Source organism: Desarmillaria tabescens, assembly GCF_030435595.1.
Source record: "Desarmillaria tabescens strain CCBAS 213 chromosome Unknown EV420scaffold_20, whole genome shotgun sequence".
NCBI lineage: Eukaryota > Fungi > Basidiomycota > Agaricomycetes > Agaricales > Physalacriaceae > Desarmillaria > Desarmillaria tabescens.
In genome coordinates this window covers 547,397-565,945 of record NW_026848319.1, presented here as the reverse complement: position 1 = coordinate 565,945, position 18,549 = coordinate 547,397, and the positions used below count along the sequence as shown (strand labels likewise).

Here is an 18,549-nt window from a genome sequence, read left to right as displayed (position 1 = left end):
CTCTATCACTGTCCCGCACTCTATAATGTGGATTTCAATATTTCCCAGGCTCCTATAAATAACCATGTTTCCTACGTATCATAAGTAGGTGCTGGTATCTGCATAGTGTAGTAATGTAGTCCGAGATGCCAAATAATCTCGAAAACATAAATCTGATTCGGACTTTCACCCGGTCACCTATCCCACTGTTGGCCTCACCACTAACAGTACTTGAAAATCGCGGTAACTCAGTTACTTGTCTTGCCAAAAATTTGGGGGTATTGGTGTAAATAGTAATCCAACTTACCGTTCGTCTCACCGGCGAATACGATTTTCTTTTCTTAGACTAGAAGACACAGCCTGCCTTAATTATGCTTGGACTGGCCTCATGTTTTGCTCCACTCCCCCATTTTATCACTCACCCTCGTATCCATTTGTCTGGGGTCACCCAATGCTCTCGCTTCCGATTCGTGATTTTGGAAATGCGGATCTCATCAATTCGGAACCTGTGGTGGGGCCCCTTCCCTCTGCGACTCTGCCAACACATACTGTTGATGAAAGTACCATAAAGTCTGGATTCTGGACACAGGTCTGTCACCTATCTGATGTGGTACAGAGTAAGTTGCAGGGTATAGTAAGAAGACGAGCGGTGACGGTACTGCTGCTTACTACTGCAACAGAAAGCTGACTGTTGGAGTTCGGTACGGCCTCCTTCATTTTCGGACGTACATAACTTGGCAGAGGAAATACATCCTTCGAAGTTCCGACACGAAGTTCCAGATGATTTTCACGGGGCAACAAGTGACCGCGTTAGTCATCTGACAATTACCGGTGATGCGATGAATTAGCAATCTAGTTCCTTCCTTTTCCTGGTATTTATATATATCCGCGGCCTGTAGGATGACACATTCACTGTAGTTCTCTACCCTCTCACTTACTATGGCGCCAGTTGCAACTCACAGCACCCAGACGATGACCGCCATCCCCGTGAACTCCAAGGCCCAACCGTGGCGTCCGACGCTGGTTCGGAACCCTCCTGTAAGATCCGAGTTCGCGTTTGACTCGATGGACGATGCGCTGGCAGCATTCAAGGCCGGAGAGTTCCTGGTCGTCATGGATGATGAGAGCAGAGAAAACGAAGGAGACCTGATCATTGCTGGTAGTGCGGTCACGACGGAAAAGATGGCCTGGATGATCAAGCATACAAGGTATGCATTTCCGGTTGGGATAAATGAGTCTGTTCCTCACTGGACTCACCTGGGCAGCGGTTATATCTGTGTTGCGCTCACTCCAGAACGAGTAGCACAGCTAGAATTTCCCATGATGGTCTCTGACAATAATCAGGACCGCCATAGGACAGCCTATACTATCACAGCCGACTACAGGCATGGTACGTACGGAATTATGCCCGTGGTTTTCCTTCGGTTCATCCGAATATATAGGGACTACTACCGGGATATCTGCCCATGACAGAGCACTGACATCCCGAGCGCTTGCCTCATCCACGGTCACGCCCGCCGATTTCTTGCTCCCGGGTCACATCGTTCCGTTGCGCGCTCGCGAGGGTGGCGTCCTTACCCGTAGAGGTCACACAGAATCTGGAGTAGATCTCTGTCTCCTCACAGGGCTGCCGCAAGCCGGGGTGCTGTGTGAGCTGGTAAACGATAACCCGGAGGGAAGTATGATGCGCCGGGATGATTGTCGTGCTTTCGCAGACAAGTGGGGAATAAAGATGATCAGCGTGGAGATGCTCGCAGAGGCAAGAAAGAAAGCAGAAGGTCTGTGAGCAGAAGAATCGTGAATGAAGAACGTTTTAAAAATGAAATGGATACTCCCAACTCGCTCTTTGGTATCAAAGTATCTTATTCGTTCATCTATAATGCTTTTATAGAGTTTATAACGTCCCCTGTAATGTATCGATAGTTCTGCTGCAACCGCCTTCAAGGCGTGGGAATCTACCGTCAGGTACCTGATTTTAATTGTTTTTCTTCATTATTTAATTATCGTAAGGTCCGATCTTGTTCATCGCCTACCGATACGCTTATTATTCTTTCTTTCAGGATGTGGATGTTGCCCAAGGTCATAAGTTTTAGACGATGACCAGGGCTTCCTTTGTCTGCAGTAGCTTGACAGCCACGTTTTTCTCCATTCGACCAGGCACTTGCTATTACCTTTGTTTCCTTTGTTTGGAACATTGTGACCTGGTACGCCCTATAAATGTTGTTAAACGGCCTGTCTCTTGTGGCTCTTCTACTACAACCACATCGACTCAGATCTCACTATAAACTTCGCCACTTCCTACTTCATCCAAAAAACAGAATGTCCGGCAGAATATTACCGTCAATCCTCTCGAGCACCTGCGCGCACTTACACTCCGCCACTCATCGCCACTGAGCGAGAATTCCACCAAAAACTCATCGACGAAGTACGGGAGACGCGTCGTTTCGTTGACACTGTACTCGATCGCTTGTCGTACCTGGAACGGCTGGTAAAGGACCATGTCCCTCCCGCCTCCTACGCGCCACTACAGTACGTCTATCATTTTCACGATGTTTTTTTTTTACAGTTCTTTGATCTCACCCATGTCACAGTGAAAGGAGATTGTCATACGAGTACGTTTAGATGCTGACTCGTTGATTTGGACCCGGCTTGACTTCTGCCTAGCCAAAGGGACGATGTGGCTACAAGCTATGGGCCACTTTCCCCGAGTTTGTAGATTTCTTCCTTTGTCTGCCCCAATCCTAATCATGCCACTCACCAGGACTTCGCGATTCGGTGCCTGAACGTACCAGATACTTCACCGACGCATTGCCTGAAAGTAGAACAGGTTACTCTGTGCATGCCCACCGCCATGAACCAATGGGGCCGGAAGATTATAGACAGTCATTACCGGACTGGCATCACCCGCCACACGCGGAGAGCCATTATCGTCCACGGTCTCCTCCTATGGAGCCACCGAGACGGACGTCTGGTGCGGCCTACGAAAATTCCCCCCAAATCAGGGAGGGGCCATGGAGACCCGAACGTTCTCCTTACGAAGAACGCACTCACCGTCGATACAGAGATGGCGGCGAAGGTACCGTTGACCCACCTGACATGACCGCTTCCCGCTCATATGTCCGGGAACAAGTACGGACTCAACTCCCGCGACGACCTTCGCCCCGGAGAAGGCACTTGGCTTCCTCGAAATGGTCCGACTTTTGTTCCAACTCTAATGCCAGTGCCAAAAAAGCGACGAAGGTCAATTAATGAGGAAGACAGGGATCCCGGAAACGCGGCGTCGTGGAAAAGATCGAGGGGCGAGTCGAGACATGCTGGTGTTCATGACTTGGCTTCGGGTGGTAGACGCTAATACCCGGTCTCCAACCTACAAGCCTGAGTCACCACTGCCGCCACCACCAGCCTCGCCACCGAGAGTGAATGAAGCGCGCGTTGAAGAAACACCTGAGTGGACGCGCAGCCAACGAGGGACGATGCCTTCAGCTTTACCGCCTCCGCGTCAGACATCCCCTGCCAACGATTCGATCTTATACAGGCCCATTTCCAGGAATGTGGTACTTCCACCTTCATTGGCGTATAAGGAGGAACTGCGTCGCTCCAGGGCTTTCCCAGATGAAAGACCTTCAAGTTCCGGCCGTACAGTGAGGGATTCTCCCGGTGACTTGCAATGGGTAGGCGAGGAGGAGCAGTGACGCACATCAACAAATCGCTCGTGAATGCGTGGCCGCTGAGCCCGCGTCATTCATGTTGGCTTGCCCAGACTTCAGCACCTCAGGGAACTCCAAGGACAATTTTAATATTAATCCTACTTAATAATCTATACTCCACTTCCCCTCAGACAATAATCCAGAGTTCTGTAGAATAGGCTATTGGTTGTATCGAAAATTTCTAACGCCTTTCAGTCGACACATGTATGAGCTTTGAGAGACGTTAAGTTCCTGGAGCCCGAGGTGGCGTCGGTCGGACAGTCTGGCAAATTGAATGTTACCGCGGAATATTCTTATAAGGTTACCCTGGCATATATCCAGTTAAAATGAATGATGGTACTTCGTGTTCGCCGGCCTGTGCATGTAATGTCCTCGGGCGCCCGGACTAAGTAAGTCTGCACATATGCAAGCTTGAGCTCCAGTTATCAGTATGAGATCCGACTTCGAGTATCTATCCATCCATCCATCCATCCAAGAGCTTGTAGAAGCATTTTAAAACTAGAAGCTTACCGTGCGCCACACGAGATAAGCTCCAGTACCGACTTAGTCACCACGATAGAAATCAAGGTTTGACTTGTTACCCCGTTTCGACACGTAAGTCCTTGGTGATGGCAGAAAGCACCAAGGCGCGGAGACAGAGATCCGTCTCTAGTTTATAGACAAGCAGAAAATTATTGAACTACAAGGAATGGCCTTTATCCGTTAGTAAAAGACCTTTAGTTGAGTGCGTTTCGGCGCGGAGGATGCCGCATCGGTTGGTTACATCAGCGGCCGTAACAATTGGCTCGGCATATCACGGAGTGCTACGGGACATTTTTCAGTCCCGTCTGCCAACTCACCGGCTCCTTTCCAACCCTCACGAGCATTCTCCAGCTCCGACGCTATCTTGCACTTGGGACAGGCAATCCTAAGGCTGCCATAGATTTAGATTTACATTCGTAACGACCTTCTAATTCTCCACAATGTCTGCAAAATGGGATGCTAGGTATGTCACCCAACCGCCGATTCTAGGCATGGCTCACCCGGTCTGGTTTTTCTCTTCCTCACACAATTTGTTTCCCACAGATATCTTGGACCCGTTCCTCATGACGCCGCGTACTACTCAAAATGTATGCTCGGTGGTATCCTGGCTTGCGGTATCACGCACGCCGGTATCACTCCCTTGGATGTTACCAAATGTAACATGCAGGTGTGTACTACATTTTCATAAAGCTTGATAACTGCTTCATCCTCATGACCTTCAAGGTCAGCCCCGCGAAATACACCGGTCTTGGGTCAGGCCTCAAGCTCCTCCTGAAGGAGGAGGGTTCCAATGGTATCTGGAAAGGCTTTGGTCCCACGTTCGTCGGCTACTCGCTCCAGGGCATGTTCAAGTACGGTTTGTATGAAGTCTTCAAGGACTTCTACATGAACTTGGCCGGTGAGGAGATTTCCGAGAAGTACAAGGGTGCTATCTGGCTTGCCGGTTCTGCTTCCGCTGAAGCCTTCGCCGATGTCGCCCTGTGCCCTCTCGAGATGACCAAAGTTAAGATTCAGACCAGTCCCGCCGGCACTTTCCCTACCGCTTTCGGTGCTGCTTTGAAGGAAATGAGCAAGCAGAAGATCGAAACCCGTTATCCTTTCGGTTCCCTTGTCCCTCTCTGGTCGCGTCAGGTCCGTGTCAGGATTAGGTTTTCCATGGCTTCTCCTTATCTTTATTATATCTAGATCCCCTACACCATGGCCAAGTTCTACTTCTTCGAAAAGACCGTCCAATTGTTCTACACCCACGTCTTCCCTCAGCCTAAGGAAACCTACAGCAAGACCACTCAACTTGGTGTTACTTTCGCTTCTGGTTACATCGCTGGTGTTGTTTGTGCCGTCGTCTCACACCCTGCTGATTCCCTCGTCTCGCAACTCGGAAAGGCCGCCAACAAGGGCAAGTCAATCGGTACCATCGCCAGCGAAGTCGGATTTGGAACATTGGCCACTAAGGGTCTCGGAACTCGTGTCCTCATGATTGGTTCGTGTCTTTTACATATTGACTGACACCTGTGTCCTTACCTCGGCATCATTCTAGGTACTTTGACTGGTAAATAGTGCGCTCATCTCGATCACACGCATCCTTACGCGTTTCTTCCAGGCTTCCAATGGTGGATCTATGACTCTTTCAAGGCAGCCATGGGAATGGGTACGACCGGTGGCAAGTAAACTCAAAGTACGCGTCGATAGTGCGTTCCTACCTTTTTCCGTATCCTGATTATCAATAACCTCTCACTTCTAGGATGTCTGTAATGAGTGAAATTCTTTATTCCATCGATCCATCCCGATAGGAAACTCTCCATTATCTTTTTAAGCTCTCTTATTACAACCGTGTCCACGAGCCCTCCTCATGTTTATTCTCCGTAGTTCCAGTCCCTACTTCTCGCTATCAGAATAACAGCTCATTTGGAAAGGACACCACTGCATAAAACCGGAATGAAGTGACTGACTAAATGAAATGACATATGGAAACGTTCCTATCGGCTTTTCAATTGCCTTCCCGTCGGCACTCTGACAGTACGGAAAAATCATTGGCCCTGACAGTTAGATCGGACCGTGTCAATATCGTGTGGGTTTACAAACCCTCCACACTGAGAACCTTCTGGGCTGATGAATCATCCATCCCTCGGAGGTTTTTTTATACAAATACTCCGCAATGAGATCCTTCTTCTCTACCCTGCAATCCATTGTGTATAAAACTCTCTGAGAGAAATTCTGTCCTACACTACACTAATGGCAGATTTACACTTACACCCTACGCTGTCGCGCCCTATAGGACAGCACCTACAGCATACCGACTCACTTATTTCCTCCGAAACTCACGTCTGGCAGCCGACTGACGTCGCACTCGAAGATGCACACGAAAAACCTACGTTGCCTCTTGACACAAAGGAGCAACCCATCGAAAACCTCGAAGACGATTGGGAACACGATCCAGTGAATGCTAGAAATTGGCCTAGCTCGAAGAAATGGACCGCTGTGTGCATTGTAGGTTATTATTATCCTTCTGATTATACGCGATCTGAAATATGCACTGTAGGTCTCTTTCTACACTTTGATACCACCATTAGCCTCAAGTATGATGGCGCCAGGTCTCCCAGAAAGTGTGTTTGCCCACGAGCTGTCGAACTATGCCTGGACGTTTATTTTTATGTACTAGTCGCCGCTACATATGGGGTCACGGACACAGTTACGACAGCCTTGATACTCAGCGTGTTTTTGGTATCGTTTGCTGTTGGAGTACGTCAATCGTCTGTTTAGTTTCCCGGAGCTAATGGCTGATATATTGCAGCCTCTGTTCTTAGCTCCGATGTCTGAGATGTACGGTCGGACATGGGTTTGTGTTACCAGCTATCTCCACGGCAGTCTGGTGATTGACGGCCCTTTTCGACATATTTCAGGTTCTACACATAGGGAACATTTTCTCCCTGATATTCAACTTGGGCTGTGCCTTTGCACCTAATACAGGAGCGCTGATAGCGTTTCGATTCCTTAGTCTGTGCCTTCGTTTTTACACTTCAAATTTACTTACTGATGGGCAATCCAATCCCTACAGGCGGATTTGCTGGGAGTGCGCCGATAGCGTGTGGAGGTGGATCTGTGAGTGACCTGTTCTCGGAAAAGGACCGAGCTTCTGCTATGTCGTTATACACCCTGGGCCCGCTGATGGGACCGGCGGTCGGACCCATCGCGGGTGGTTTTATTGCTCAAACCGTCGGTGTTAAGTACGTGTTCATAACTATCGCCGGTGAGTCATCAGTTCTAAGGAAACCGGGACGAAAACATTGAAGTAAAACGTACAGGCGCATCGGGCCTGGCCGGTCTCGTGGGTCTTCCCCTTCTCCGTGAAACGTACGCACCTGTTATCCGGTTACGACGCGCCAAAATGTCCCCCGACTCAGAGCGTATGTCTCAAATCCAGGCGCCAGTAATGCAAATATCGAAATGGCGATATCTGTGGCTCAACTTGAGTAGGCCGATCATTTTACTTACGCGGAGCCTCATTTGTTTTGTATTGAGTCTCTACATGGCGTTGTGAGTAATATCTTCTTCATCTCCCGTGGACCTGAGTTTCTGACGTCCTAATGAAGTATGTATGGTCAGTCTATGTACGCCGACTTTACAGAGTGTTACTCATCGGAGGTCCAGGAATCTACTACTTGATGTTTGCGACCTTTGCAAGTGAGTATTTCATCATTACAGGATCTTTCTGTGCCTGACGTCTATTTTCTTTCTGGTAAGGCTTCTTCAAGGAAGCATACGGATTTGGTCCTGGAATCGGCGGCCTTGTCTATCTCGGGCTTGGTGGAGGTTTTATCTTAGCAACCCTTTTTGGTGCCCGCTTTGCTGATCAAGTATATCACTACGTGCGTCGTCCCAAACGCATGCATGCGATTAATTTTCCTAATGTCATGTATTTAGCTCGCAGAGAAAAACGGCGGCCAAGGAACACCTGAAATGCGAATTCCTGCACTTTTCTTTGGGTCGTTATTCGTCCCGATCGGACTACTGTATTGGAGATTTTCTATCAGTATTATTATATGGGACTCACATCAGAATTTCTTAGGTGGTACGGATGGTCTGCCCAAGAGCATACGCATTGGATAATGCCTATCATTGGTTCGGGGATATATGGATTCGGTAAATATCGTCGTTCTACCCGTCTTTCTGCTGATACTTACGATCGTTTCGGTAGGGATGATGACGACATAGTGGGTGCCTCCTTCCGGACTCTAAAATCGCTCTGACCAGAAAGAACAGTCTCCCGATTCAACTGTATCTTGTGGACTCGTTCTCCTATGCCGCCAGTGCTCTGGCTGCGGCTGCAGTGAGTGTCAAAATTTTTGGATCACTTTCTGATACATATCACCATGTCAAAAGGTGTTTCGATCATTATTTGGGTTCGCTTTTCCTCTCTTTGCCAATCAGATGTTTGATGCACTGGGGCTGGGAGGGGGGAACACATTGCTCGCTGGTATGTAATATTACTTGTTCAGAATGCAAGCTAATGTATCGGGTAGGACTGGCGGTTGTGTTAGGGATACCGTTTCCGATATGGATATACTACCGTGGGGAGCAGATGAGAATGCGTAGCTCGTTCAGCAAGTGGTAGAGTCTAAAATTTTGTAATATAGATTAGTTATTGTATTTTCAAACTAGTAAGGGACAATGGAAATCACTTCAATTTCACGGCAGAGACCGGCATCCTGTTGCCTTGGACCCTTGCTTTCAAACAACGCGCTTAAAGGGGCTTGACTTCTGTTTCGGCCCGGGACACTAAACTTGAACTCACCCTTCACCGTCGTCTACCCTCGTGGACTTTTTCAGATGCTAATGGACACTGATATTGTCTTGCACCCCATACCGAAACGACAGCTCTCCTCCAATACACATGGATATCTACCGGATTTTCCACCTGAGCTGCTTCATATCATTTTCTGGTATGCCACTCGGACACCCAGAGCGCTCGAGAGGGCGCGTCGGGAAGCCTCTTATGTCCCATTCCAAGATTCCGGATGGAAGTACACCTTAATTACACAAATAAGAGCCAGAAAGGAGGATTGGGAGGTGAGTAGTAATCGCTCCCAGCTATCGAAGACGTTAACAATGCCCTCTCAGGTTAAGACAGCTATATCTTTGGTTTGCAAGACATGGAATAGTATTGTTACGGAGTTTGTCTTCGAGGAGATCACAATTGGGCCGTGCGCACCTTCCCTGGAAATGTTGGATATGTTCGGCCATTGGGTTCGTCGTCTCGAACTGCAGCCAGTCGAGACAGAGAATTGTTCTATTAGACTTATTGACATACTCAGTCGATGTCCTCGACTCGAAATATTGGCAAAGCTCTCATCGGCAGACCTCGATTCTCCGAAATTTTGGAGCGGATTCAATGACTATGAACCACCGTCACTTCATTGCCTCAGACGCGTCGATTGGACGTCGAGCCACCCCGATTGCGGCCCTGAAGTCTGCCATGCTTCAGAGTCAGCTTTCATGTCCATCGTTGCCCACGCTCCGAATTTGAACCATCTTTCTTCGTCGTCTACTCTACTGCTTGGTAAACTCTTCGATAAAAACGAAGTACCATTGTCGCCGCTAAATATTATCCGTTTTCCTGTGGCGTGTGTAGACCATCTACGGCTTAATCCAAGCTCAGAGCCGCTGTGTCCCATGCCCCGACCTTTCCGTGTCCCTTGTTTGACACACGTCATCATCGACAATGCAGTCATCCATAGCCTTTGCCATCTTTCACAACTTCCACAGTTTCCTCAAGTCGCAGTGCTGGAACTACAGGATGGTGTTTTCTTGGAAGCAACGCGCTTGTCCATCCTGTTCCACGTATTTCCAAAGTGCGAGGAACTGGCTCTTCCGGCTGGCCATGCTCATATTATTAATCACGAATCCTCAAGACATGCTGCAAAGAAGTATTATGCTTCAATAAAGCGCATTCGTTTGTTTGCAAGTCCATTTGGCCCTCTCCGAAGCCTTAATGCTTGGATGAAGGTTCACGCGCATGTTTTATTCACGGAATGCTTTCCGGCGGTAGATACTGTATTTCTTCACGGAGACTGGAGGTTTACTGTCACCGCGCAGCTCCTACGAGGTCTCAAGTCAATGCTTCACGAGCGTAGTTGCTGGCTGGTATACGAAAACGGATCGCCTGTCGTGTCCTAATTCTTTACCAGCGGAGTAGAAGGGATTGTAATCGCTAAGGGGTGCTAATCTTGACTGTGTGCTGTTACTCACACTGTTTACTTCAATTCGCATGCGTAATTATATTCATTCCATCTGCATCACGCATGTGTCCGTTCAGATCTGGCTGATGACGAGTGCGTCCGGCATCTGCTGTACTGACGTCACCCGCGACTGTGTTTTCGGCGGCACTACAGGAAACCATTTAAATTGATAGCCCAACGATGAGACTTCGACTTCGACTTCGACTTTCCAAGACTCACCATGACAAAAAAAACAATCCTCTCAGGTCTCAAAGATCAAATGAAGGCAATGCCTCCGGTCGTCAAAGTCGATCTCTCTGGGAAGACTGTTATCATAGTTGGCGCCAACACTGGTCTAGGATTTCAAGCCACCAAACATTTTGCTACCATGAACCCAGGGAGGATTGTCATGGCATGCCGGAGTGAGGAGCGAGGACAAGCTGCTTTGGAAAGTGTGTTGTTTTAGCCTGGTATAAAATGCACAGCTGACTTTCTCACCGTTAGGGCTGAAAAACGAAACAGGTTACCAGAAAGCTGAACTCTGGTTGGTCGACCTTAGTCGCTTCTCCTCTGTCACCGCCTTTGCGAACAGGTTCGAAGCCGACGGCGGCCGCCTGGATATCCTCGTTCTTAATGCCGGCGTCATTCCGACTAAGGAGTATCTGACTACTCCTGATGGATGGGAATCCGCGTATGTCCGCTCGTGCGACCCCGTTAATACATTCACCTCATGCATTCATGCAGGCTGCAAATCAACGACATCGCATCCCCTTTGCTTGCACTACGTCTGCTTCCTCGCATCTTACACACGGCTAAAGAATACAATACCACGCCGCGTATCTGCGTCGTAGCTAGCGATGTTCATTATTTCACGAATCTTCCGAAAAGCGTTACGGATGGCGATATATTAGCCACACTCTCGAGCAAGGAGTATTGTACACCAAGGTAGCTTCCCGTTTTTTCTCACGAATTACATTATATTCATTTGCGTGATTAGCAACATGCAGACCAAACGTTATTATGTGACAAAACGTAATATCAGAATGGCTTTCCGTGTACTGAACAAACTAATCATTCTGTACAGTCCTCAATGTATTTTTTGCTCGCTCTCTGCAAAGTCGTCTACCAGACTCGATCATCGTCAATTCCATCAACCCTGGGTTCTGTGCGTCAGAATTGCGCCGGAGCATTACAGACACCTGGTATATGGCACTTGCCGATTGGGCCATGGTTAAATTGATCGGTTACACGGCAGAGGAAGGTAGCCGCCAGCTGGTATGGGCTGCCGTTGCAGAGGATCAGAATCTACGTGGCGGTTATGTGTCTTTTTCAAAGGTAGTAGAGCCTAGTGATTATGCGATGAGCGAAACGGGCCTGAAAGCACAGGAGAAGATATGGGTGAGCAGTGCCTTCGGTTCCTCCTTCGATATACCCTTACTAACAGAGTTGTAACACAGGCTGAGTTGGTTGATATCTTGTCCAAAGTCGATGAGAGGATTCCCAACGTTATCGAATCATGCTTGAGCAACTAGATAATATTATGCGCACAACGTTTACTGTCAATATTACTATATTTATTTGGAAACCGATTGCTGAGATAATTTTGTTACCAAAGGTTTTAGGTAAAGACCGCTGCATTCATTTGTATTCCAAGCAATTGAAGAGAGTGGTAGGACGTCCCAACCCTAAATACACGGATAGTTAGAACCAAGCAGATGGAAGAGGTTACACTCACGTACTGCTGAGTCCCTTCGAAAGCCATTCACAAGTGTCGAATTGATATCCTCAGCATCCCTCGTTTCCTGAGGACATTGCTCGATTCGACGGAAATGTTGGACGCCATCAAGCGTTATCCAACGAGTGTCTTCTATTGGAGTCAGGAAAGACAACAAGCCCTCAGGGACATCGAGTCGGAGATTTTGCAATATCTCCATTGCGAGTAACAAGAGGTGTTGTAGGTGCTCCTGAAGATCAGAGTCGATCAGGGAAATATATATGGCCAGCCGTCCCTTCCCATCGTCGCGTTGCGCATCTTCTGCGATCATAGACAGGTACCGATGGTAGCGGACACAAATTGGAATTTTGGAGCTGTGATTCCACCCAGCGCCGATCCGTGTAAGGACGAAAGATACATACGAGACTTGAAGAACCAGTGTTTTGACGTCGATACCGTTGGGTAGGAAGAGGAGATAGCGATACACTGGTTTCACTGCTGTTTCTATCGCATCTTCGCGGAGATCGACGACGTAAGTAATGGTGCGGGTGAGCCGGGGGATAAAGTTGTAGTAGATGGTGGATTTTCAGAGTCGGAGTATGGAGGTAGCTTCCTTGTCACCAACTTAAGTTTACAGCGTGCAGTAAAGTATACACAGCCGCATCTGCACCAGAGAAAAAAATGAAGAGGATAAACGTTCTCGTTGCTAAATGTCAGTCGTTCAACGTTTATTCAGACAGGAACCCAGCCAGCGTGGATTGGATTTGTACCTTCTGCACAAACATTAAATATTCCAGCTCTAAAGCGGAAATTATCGATACATCCATTGATAGAATTGTGTATCTGTCAGTCGTAGCTTATCAGTGTACAGATCTGTCTCTTATGCAGGAATACTCACAATATTCTGCTGTAAGGGAATCCGTGTAGAATCCGGCGATAAAAAATTAGTCAGAAGTCCTACGGGAATTAAAAGGAGGTGCTGTGAAGATAGAATTTGAAACTTACCAGCTACATCATCTCCTCGTCGTCATCGTAAGCATTGTCAGTCTGCTTCTTCTTTCCTTTTCCTTTTCTGTCGCTTTTCCTCGTTGGCTTTGGTGCGTCCTCCCCCTCGGCGCCATCTTCCGCTTTTTCTTCTTGGTTCGCTTCTTTCGCGGAGGGGGCGCCTGCTTTCCGGTCGTTCGATCCAGCGCGTGCCTCCCGTTGTCTTCTTCAGCCGGCGGCTCTTTGTCTTTTTCCTTTCCTTCGCCCTTAGGCTGCAATCGAACTTCCTTGAAGCAGACGCGTTGCTTGGTACTTGCAAGATATGCTACAGTCCGTTTACTCCTGTCGGCAGATGTGTCTATTAGGTGAGACACAGAAGAGCGTTGGAACAGTAAGACAATTTACCTTTGCCATCACCAAACAGCAATTCTGTTCCCAGCAAAGATTCATGTTGTCCCTTCAGGACCGTACCAGAGAGCTGCAAAAAGGGAGTGGGCGTATCGAGACCAATGAGGCGGTAGCTTGCTGAACTGGGAAGCAGAGACGGTTCGACACTTCCAAGGTCGAGGGTGACGTAGGATACCTCTTCTTCGTCTTCATATTCGTCATCTGGTCCGAACGCGTCGACCTGCTTGTAGCCTGGGCAGAGCGACATGCTGGTACAATTTCATGGGAGCTGGATCCCAGTTTGGAAATCACTTCCCAGGACCAATGTTCTCCGGAATCACGGACCGGAAGGACTTTCTTCGAGTGCACTTTGTTGTTCTGTGCTCTCTCCTGCGGCAGTTCTTCCGGTCTCAGTGCGTCTCTCCGTTTGTCATCTGAAGCAAAATATTTTGAACTGCCTCGGTTCCCAAAATACGTCGTCGTGATGGCATCCGTTCACAGGCATGCAGTGCCAACTGGCAACTTGGCTATAAAAAAGAACCGACCATGGGAAGACGGGTAACAGAGCTGGCTCTCTCCATCTTCATCACGTCTGGCACGCCGATGAAGTTAGCCGATCTCAGACGCTGGTTTATTTTTGTGATATTCGCTGTATCAACATCTGCAATGTGAGTGTCAAGTCATCCTTCACAACATATCTGCATCTTTGACGGGCTTGCAAAATTTATATCTAGCCCTATATTTGATTCTGCATTGCATTTTCGATCAGATGTGAGCAGCATCGAAACAACAATGACAGTGCAACTAGATGACGGACCAAAAAATGAAAACATAACACAAATGAATTCGGATACGACAGGAAGTCGGTGGTATTACATTGCAGAAAACTGGAAACTGAAGGATAGCGACGGAAATCAGACGATCCGTGCCATTCTCATCACTAATACCAACGGTCGTCCTCTACAGCAGAAGGAAATAGAATTCTTCGAAGAGGTGCGTGCTACCGTATCCGCGTATGGAAAGTTTCCATCAGTAACAATCCGTCAGATCAAGCAAAGCGCCCTAGAAATGGACCACGAGGACGGAGGAGACCGCTGGTGGACTGTTCTCCCCGACGTCTCCAAGAATCCCGAGAAACCCCCCATATCCAAGATAATCTCAGACTCGAAAGACGATCAGGACAAATGCAAGAACGCCGTCAAACAGTGTCTTCTGCTCGCTGGTCATGCACTTACCCAAGGACCTTGGTTGTACGGACTTGTCTTTTCACCGATGGTTCCACCCTCCTGAACGTTTGAACAGAGAAGCCAACTATCTCCCCGGTGGTGCATTCTTTACGCCAGAACTGACTGACGTGGTGCTTACCCCATGGAGTGCGGAGAAACAACGCGAGGCTCGTAGCGATTCTGCCATCTCGTGACATATACGATTTCTGACATGGCAACAGAACGACTTTCTGATACAGTATCTGCGGGTTGTGATGATGCAGTATGGAACCCAGTCCTCAAGACGAGCGTCGGACGACGACGATAGCGGAACATCGACTTCGTCGGGGTCACAGGACTCAACGTCTGGAGGGAAGATAACTTTCAATGAGGACAGTCTGAGCGAAATCTGCAAGAAGTAGTCTCTTCCAGCTCTGATGCTTCTTTAGAGATCCTTTTGAATCAGACGAATCGGTTTATATAAATCTACTCGTTGCTGATTTTAGTTCCGCAATAAATCCTCGAGATTGTCTGTCACTTGTCATGGAGTACAGTCCACCAGGTTATTCTTGTGTGAACGTTTGTGATTATAGTACAATGATAATAAATATGGCTTATTCCGAGGAACTAGTAATACAAATAATACAATTGTGTCGTCGAACCCTACGTCTCATCATCCGAGAAATCCAGTTCGCCCTGTCCGACCTCAATGGGTCTGACTACATCCTCGTCACTCAGAACCTCTGTCATAGGTTCTTCCTCTCCCTTCGGACCCTCCAAATGGTCCAAACACCCCCATTGACAGCCCCTCCATCTCACCGGTACCTTGGCTCTTTCCCCCAAGTCAAACCCCGCGACGATGCTCTCCCAGGTAAACCTCTCCTCTGCATGCTGCACAAAGAGACCTCCGCATCCGCAGACACCTGTCCCCGTTGCATATGGAAGGTCTGGATCGATGTACACTGACCCTGGTACGCATGCATTCAGCACGCTCTTTAGGTGTGGGCCTATAGAGGGCCACAGCTTTCGGTCAGGAAGAATGTATTTGTCCTCAGCGAGAGGGAGATCATAGTATTTCTCCAGTACAGTCTGGGGACAGGGAGGTGAGGGAGGTGAGAACAGAAGGCGAAGGCACAGTTCGGAGAAGGGAATAACGTGGGGGAGAAGATGTCGCGTCTCTGAGACGGGCCGCGGGGATTGATCTGGGGCCTGTTTCCATGGGTTGCCTATGAGCGCTAGTTTTTTGAACTTCATGCGCAGCATCTCGGACGGAAGATATTCGAGTTTGTTCATCGAAAGGTTGAGCTCGCGAAGGTTCTCCAGATGAGCGATTTCGGGAGGGATGTATGTCAGGCGGTTTTGTTCTACGCGCTCCAATCAATGACCAGAGCAACACATAAAAGACATAGAGACGTACGGAGTCCAAGAAGCGTTAATTTCTGCAGGTCGAAGAGATCTATAGGCAGTACAGAAATCGCGTTATTCCGCAACTGCAAATGAATCTCTTCTCGCGGTACGCCCAACGACAGAACACTACGCGTCGATAGACGCGTCTCGAATCGTGCTTTGGACGCATCTGTGGTTGCAGGAGCCGTAAAGTTCCTTTTGAACACTTTCTGCTGCAACACTGGACTAGTTGGCGACTCTGAAACATATTCGCGCTCTTGTTGATCGGACGGAACAAAGAATTTGGACAGTCCATCGATAGCGGTGTACGGGATAAGCTGTAGACCTCTCCCGCTATCGAAAAATAAGTGAGAAATACTACCTAGAAAAGTATAGACGGCTTACACCAAGTCAACCTGACCGCATCCCAAGTCGATGATCTCGTTAACAGCTTCCTCCCATATCTTCTCATTCTGTGCCAGGACAGCTGGCGAATCCAGTCCAAAGGACGCATCAACACTAAAACTGGTGTCAGATACTGCATTTGATTCTTCCGTATCGGTCATTATGTCGTCAAAGTCCAACTCCTTCAAGTCCATCCGCGACGTCTGCCTCCTTCTCTTAGCGACCTGGTCATTAGGCGACTGGGGGAATGGTCTCTTGTTCGCGTACTTTCCCTTCTCGGCGTCGTATTCCGGGGGTCTTTTCGTTGCTTTGATGCTCCCGGCATAGGGATGGGGTGATGGATGGAACGACTCAGGCTCACTGTCAACGACACCGGGCGACGATGGAGGGGACGAATCTATACATGGGCCAGGCGATGATGGCGGCGACGACGAGGGAGGGGAGATAGATCTTGTGCGTGGATAGTACATGGAAGTAGAAAGAAGAAAGCAAAGGCAGGCATACGACCATAAATACTGGTCATCATGTGATCACGTCGCGTACTTCAACGCGTATCGAAAGCCGTCTCGTTCGGAGTCTGGGCTTAGTTTATGTCGTAATTCATTCGATTTACATAACGGAGAACAAAGTGACATGATACAGACTCTACTCTAATGAGATACAACGTTCTTCTTTATATTCTCTTTCTCCTTCCTGGGATGTAAGGACCTTCTCTGAGACGACAAACGAGGCACCTTCGAAGTCTGGCTAGCAGAAACAGATCTCATTGCGGAGGACACGGTAGGCTTGTATAGCGATCGTTGAACTGGTATAGCTGGAGATTTGGGTCGACGTAAAGGTATCAAGGTCGTAGCGCGAGGAGTCAACTGAACTGGAGTGCTCGAGTTGGATGAAAAATGGCCGGGACTAGCGTGTCGCTTGACTGGGGTTCCACGCCCGATTCGCTGAACGGGCGTTGTTTGGATAGACGATTTCCCTAGAACGGTCTTGTGTGTGGGTGTTGTCCGTGATGGGGGTGTCCCTCGGGGAGTTAGAGGCGTTCTCGTTTTCACAGGCATCTGGGAATAATCCGGATCCTGCCGGAATTTCGTTGGATTGCGTTTCGCTGAAGGCGGTCGAAGGGCAAAAGTAAGCGGTGCTTTGATTTTCTTCGGGGTCTCCTGCTCGACCATGGTCTTATCCGCATCAGCTTCGTACGTCTGCCCAAGGTCAGGTAAGACTAGCGCATAGTTTGAGAAGGCATACCGCAGCAGATTCAACACTCGTGTTGCTCCCCTCCAACGATCCCAAGTCTGTCCCGCTAAATTGGCCACAGAGTCTTTCAATCGATTCAACGACGCGAAGCTGTTCTGGTGTAAGGTGGTCGCGATTCGAGATATGATCCGGAGCCTGCACCTTGCCTTTAACTCTGTATCCATGACGGTCCACTGCCAAATCGCACGAAGAACTCGCCTGCGGGCCTGAACGATGAGGAGCCATCGGTGTCGAGGTATCCCACATAGCCTGTTCGGCCCTCTCCATGATCTCCGTATCCATGCCAAACACCGCCAGAAATCGTACAAAGCGTTCCAGTAGATCAAGCTTGGTTTGTGTCGTCTTGAGGAGAGCATTGAGTCGCGCGTTTTCCTTGGCGAGACGAACTACTGTCTTGGAGTTGTTGCCGGGAGACGTGTTGAAGGGCTGCGAGATATTCATGGGAAGAGAGATGGAAGAGTTGACTTTGGGCGTAGCGAGAGGCATGGCTACCTGAGGGAAAGGAATTGTGATGGCCAAAGCGGAACAAAGCGTCAGCCGCTTTGCCGTTCTGTTTGTCTCTCTCCTCAGAAAATAATAGAGGTCGCCAAACACCCACAGCGGCAATTCATCGGATTCCCGCTTCTCCTCCACCGTCGGCCTGCCCAAAAATATTGTATGCTTGACAAAAATCTATCACCATCGTCATCGGCAAAGATTTTCCTATAGAGACCTCCATCTTCACGAATGATGGTGCTGTTCCACATTCCTATGGTGCTAAATGACCTATTCGCGGGTAGTAACGCCGGCCT

The 18,549-nt window shown here is 48.6% G+C and overlaps 9 protein-coding genes across 9 annotated transcripts; 6 read left to right on the top strand and 3 right to left on the bottom strand.

Annotated features, from left to right (window-relative positions):
- Positions 1 to 918: 918 nt before the first annotated feature.
- Positions 919 to 1,765, top strand: EV420DRAFT_1620982 (3,4-dihydroxy-2-butanone 4-phosphate synthase-domain-containing protein; the record flags this gene model as incomplete). Its single annotated transcript, XM_060475635.1, has 3 exons — positions 919 to 1,187; positions 1,245 to 1,369; positions 1,422 to 1,765. The coding sequence occupies 3 exons, from the start codon at positions 919 to 921 to the stop codon at positions 1,763 to 1,765; spliced, it is 738 nt and encodes a 245-aa protein (XP_060330110.1).
- Positions 1,766 to 4,648: 2,883 nt separating this feature from the next.
- On the top strand, positions 4,649 to 5,876 carry EV420DRAFT_1480416 (mitochondrial carrier protein; the record flags this gene model as incomplete). Its single annotated transcript, XM_060469670.1, has 6 exons — positions 4,649 to 4,671; positions 4,752 to 4,875; positions 4,932 to 5,339; positions 5,394 to 5,688; positions 5,746 to 5,757; positions 5,809 to 5,876. The coding sequence occupies 6 exons, from the start codon at positions 4,649 to 4,651 to the stop codon at positions 5,874 to 5,876; spliced, it is 930 nt and encodes a 309-aa protein (XP_060330109.1).
- A 464-nt stretch (positions 5,877 to 6,340) lies between these two features.
- Positions 6,341 to 8,911, top strand: EV420DRAFT_479476 (major facilitator superfamily domain-containing protein). Its single transcript, XM_060482315.1, has 16 exons — positions 6,341 to 6,695; positions 6,748 to 6,811; positions 6,868 to 6,947; positions 7,000 to 7,044; positions 7,109 to 7,202; positions 7,264 to 7,455; positions 7,511 to 7,742; positions 7,799 to 7,806; positions 7,857 to 7,889; positions 7,950 to 8,074; positions 8,130 to 8,218; positions 8,275 to 8,348; positions 8,404 to 8,419; positions 8,469 to 8,535; positions 8,589 to 8,682; positions 8,729 to 8,911. Exons 1-16 carry the CDS (start codon positions 6,441 to 6,443, stop codon positions 8,818 to 8,820), a joined length of 1,560 nt encoding a protein of 519 aa, XP_060330108.1. The 5' UTR covers positions 6,341 to 6,440; the 3' UTR covers positions 8,821 to 8,911.
- Positions 8,912 to 8,989: 78 nt separating this feature from the next.
- EV420DRAFT_479289 (uncharacterized protein) lies at positions 8,990 to 10,529 on the top strand. The gene is made up of 2 exons (XM_060482312.1): positions 8,990 to 9,275; positions 9,327 to 10,529. The coding sequence occupies exons 1-2, from the start codon at positions 9,036 to 9,038 to the stop codon at positions 10,380 to 10,382; spliced, it is 1,296 nt and encodes a 431-aa protein (XP_060330107.1). The 5' UTR covers positions 8,990 to 9,035; the 3' UTR covers positions 10,383 to 10,529.
- A 1-nt stretch (position 10,530) lies between these two features.
- EV420DRAFT_479290 (uncharacterized protein) lies at positions 10,531 to 11,998 on the top strand. Its single transcript, XM_060482313.1, has 6 exons — positions 10,531 to 10,875; positions 10,928 to 11,114; positions 11,168 to 11,368; positions 11,421 to 11,455; positions 11,508 to 11,821; positions 11,881 to 11,998. Exons 1-6 carry the CDS (start codon positions 10,665 to 10,667, stop codon positions 11,953 to 11,955), a joined length of 1,023 nt encoding a protein of 340 aa, XP_060330106.1. The 5' UTR covers positions 10,531 to 10,664; the 3' UTR covers positions 11,956 to 11,998.
- A 1,078-nt stretch (positions 11,999 to 13,076) lies between these two features.
- Positions 13,077 to 13,871, bottom strand: EV420DRAFT_479415 (uncharacterized protein). Its single transcript, XM_060482314.1, has 3 exons — positions 13,527 to 13,871; positions 13,143 to 13,479; positions 13,077 to 13,094 (listed from the first exon to the last, which is right to left on the bottom strand). The coding sequence occupies exons 1-2, from the start codon at positions 13,774 to 13,776 to the stop codon at positions 13,151 to 13,153; spliced, it is 579 nt and encodes a 192-aa protein (XP_060330105.1). The 5' UTR covers positions 13,777 to 13,871; the 3' UTR covers positions 13,077 to 13,094; positions 13,143 to 13,150.
- Positions 13,717 to 15,285, top strand: EV420DRAFT_1547480 (uncharacterized protein). The gene is made up of 5 exons (XM_060473348.1): positions 13,717 to 14,176; positions 14,243 to 14,501; positions 14,556 to 14,758; positions 14,811 to 14,901; positions 14,956 to 15,285. Exons 1-5 carry the CDS (start codon positions 14,055 to 14,057, stop codon positions 15,133 to 15,135), a joined length of 855 nt encoding a protein of 284 aa, XP_060330104.1. The 5' UTR covers positions 13,717 to 14,054; the 3' UTR covers positions 15,136 to 15,285.
- A 1-nt stretch (position 15,286) lies between these two features.
- EV420DRAFT_1335182 (uncharacterized protein) lies at positions 15,287 to 17,035 on the bottom strand. Its single transcript, XM_060468860.1, has 3 exons — positions 16,505 to 17,035; positions 16,131 to 16,453; positions 15,287 to 16,077 (listed from the first exon to the last, which is right to left on the bottom strand). Exons 1-3 carry the CDS (start codon positions 16,972 to 16,974, stop codon positions 15,377 to 15,379), a joined length of 1,494 nt encoding a protein of 497 aa, XP_060330103.1. The 5' UTR covers positions 16,975 to 17,035; the 3' UTR covers positions 15,287 to 15,376.
- Positions 17,036 to 17,102: 67 nt separating this feature from the next.
- On the bottom strand, positions 17,103 to 18,251 carry EV420DRAFT_1547475 (uncharacterized protein). Its single transcript, XM_060473347.1, has 2 exons — positions 17,750 to 18,251; positions 17,103 to 17,703 (listed from the first exon to the last, which is right to left on the bottom strand). The coding sequence occupies exons 1-2, from the start codon at positions 18,242 to 18,244 to the stop codon at positions 17,155 to 17,157; spliced, it is 1,044 nt and encodes a 347-aa protein (XP_060330102.1). The 5' UTR covers positions 18,245 to 18,251; the 3' UTR covers positions 17,103 to 17,154.
- Positions 18,252 to 18,549: the final 298 nt, after the last annotated feature.

Coding starts and splice junctions, on each gene's coding strand:
- EV420DRAFT_479415 (XM_060482314.1), bottom strand. CDS start 13,776: ATGTCGCTCTGCCCAGGCTACAAGCAGGTCGACGCGTTCGGACCAGAT. Junction 13,480..13,526: donor GCTGTTTGGTGATGGCAAAG/GTAAATTGTCTT, acceptor CTCACCTAATAG/ACACATCTGCCGACAGGAGT.
- EV420DRAFT_1547480 (XM_060473348.1), top strand. CDS start 14,055: ATGGGAAGACGGGTAACAGAGCTGGCTCTCTCCATCTTCATCACGTCT. Junction 14,502..14,555: donor AAATAGAATTCTTCGAAGAG/GTGCGTGCTACC, acceptor ACAATCCGTCAG/ATCAAGCAAAGCGCCCTAGA. Junction 14,902..14,955: donor GTGCGGAGAAACAACGCGAG/GCTCGTAGCGAT, acceptor ACATGGCAACAG/AACGACTTTCTGATACAGTA.
- EV420DRAFT_1547475 (XM_060473347.1), bottom strand. CDS start 18,244: ATGCCTCTCGCTACGCCCAAAGTCAACTCTTCCATCTCTCTTCCCATG. Junction 17,704..17,749: donor CGAGTGTTGAATCTGCTGCG/GTATGCCTTCTC, acceptor GACCTTGGGCAG/ACGTACGAAGCTGATGCGGA.
- EV420DRAFT_479289 (XM_060482312.1), top strand. CDS start 9,036: ATGCTAATGGACACTGATATTGTCTTGCACCCCATACCGAAACGACAG. Junction 9,276..9,326: donor CCAGAAAGGAGGATTGGGAG/GTGAGTAGTAAT, acceptor ATGCCCTCTCAG/GTTAAGACAGCTATATCTTT.
- EV420DRAFT_479476 (XM_060482315.1), top strand. CDS start 6,441: ATGGCAGATTTACACTTACACCCTACGCTGTCGCGCCCTATAGGACAG. Junction 7,456..7,510: donor CGTGTTCATAACTATCGCCG/GTGAGTCATCAG, acceptor TAAAACGTACAG/GCGCATCGGGCCTGGCCGGT. Junction 8,536..8,588: donor GTGCTCTGGCTGCGGCTGCA/GTGAGTGTCAAA, acceptor CCATGTCAAAAG/GTGTTTCGATCATTATTTGG.
- EV420DRAFT_1335182 (XM_060468860.1), bottom strand. CDS start 16,974: ATGTACTATCCACGCACAAGATCTATCTCCCCTCCCTCGTCGTCGCCG. Junction 16,454..16,504: donor TGCGGTCAGGTTGACTTGGT/GTAAGCCGTCTA, acceptor ATTTTTCGATAG/CGGGAGAGGTCTACAGCTTA. Junction 16,078..16,130: donor ATTAACGCTTCTTGGACTCC/GTACGTCTCTAT, acceptor TGGAGCGCGTAG/AACAAAACCGCCTGACATAC.
- EV420DRAFT_479290 (XM_060482313.1), top strand. CDS start 10,665: ATGACAAAAAAAACAATCCTCTCAGGTCTCAAAGATCAAATGAAGGCA. Junction 10,876..10,927: donor AGGACAAGCTGCTTTGGAAA/GTGTGTTGTTTT, acceptor TCTCACCGTTAG/GGCTGAAAAACGAAACAGGT. Junction 11,115..11,167: donor CCTGATGGATGGGAATCCGC/GTATGTCCGCTC, acceptor GCATTCATGCAG/GCTGCAAATCAACGACATCG.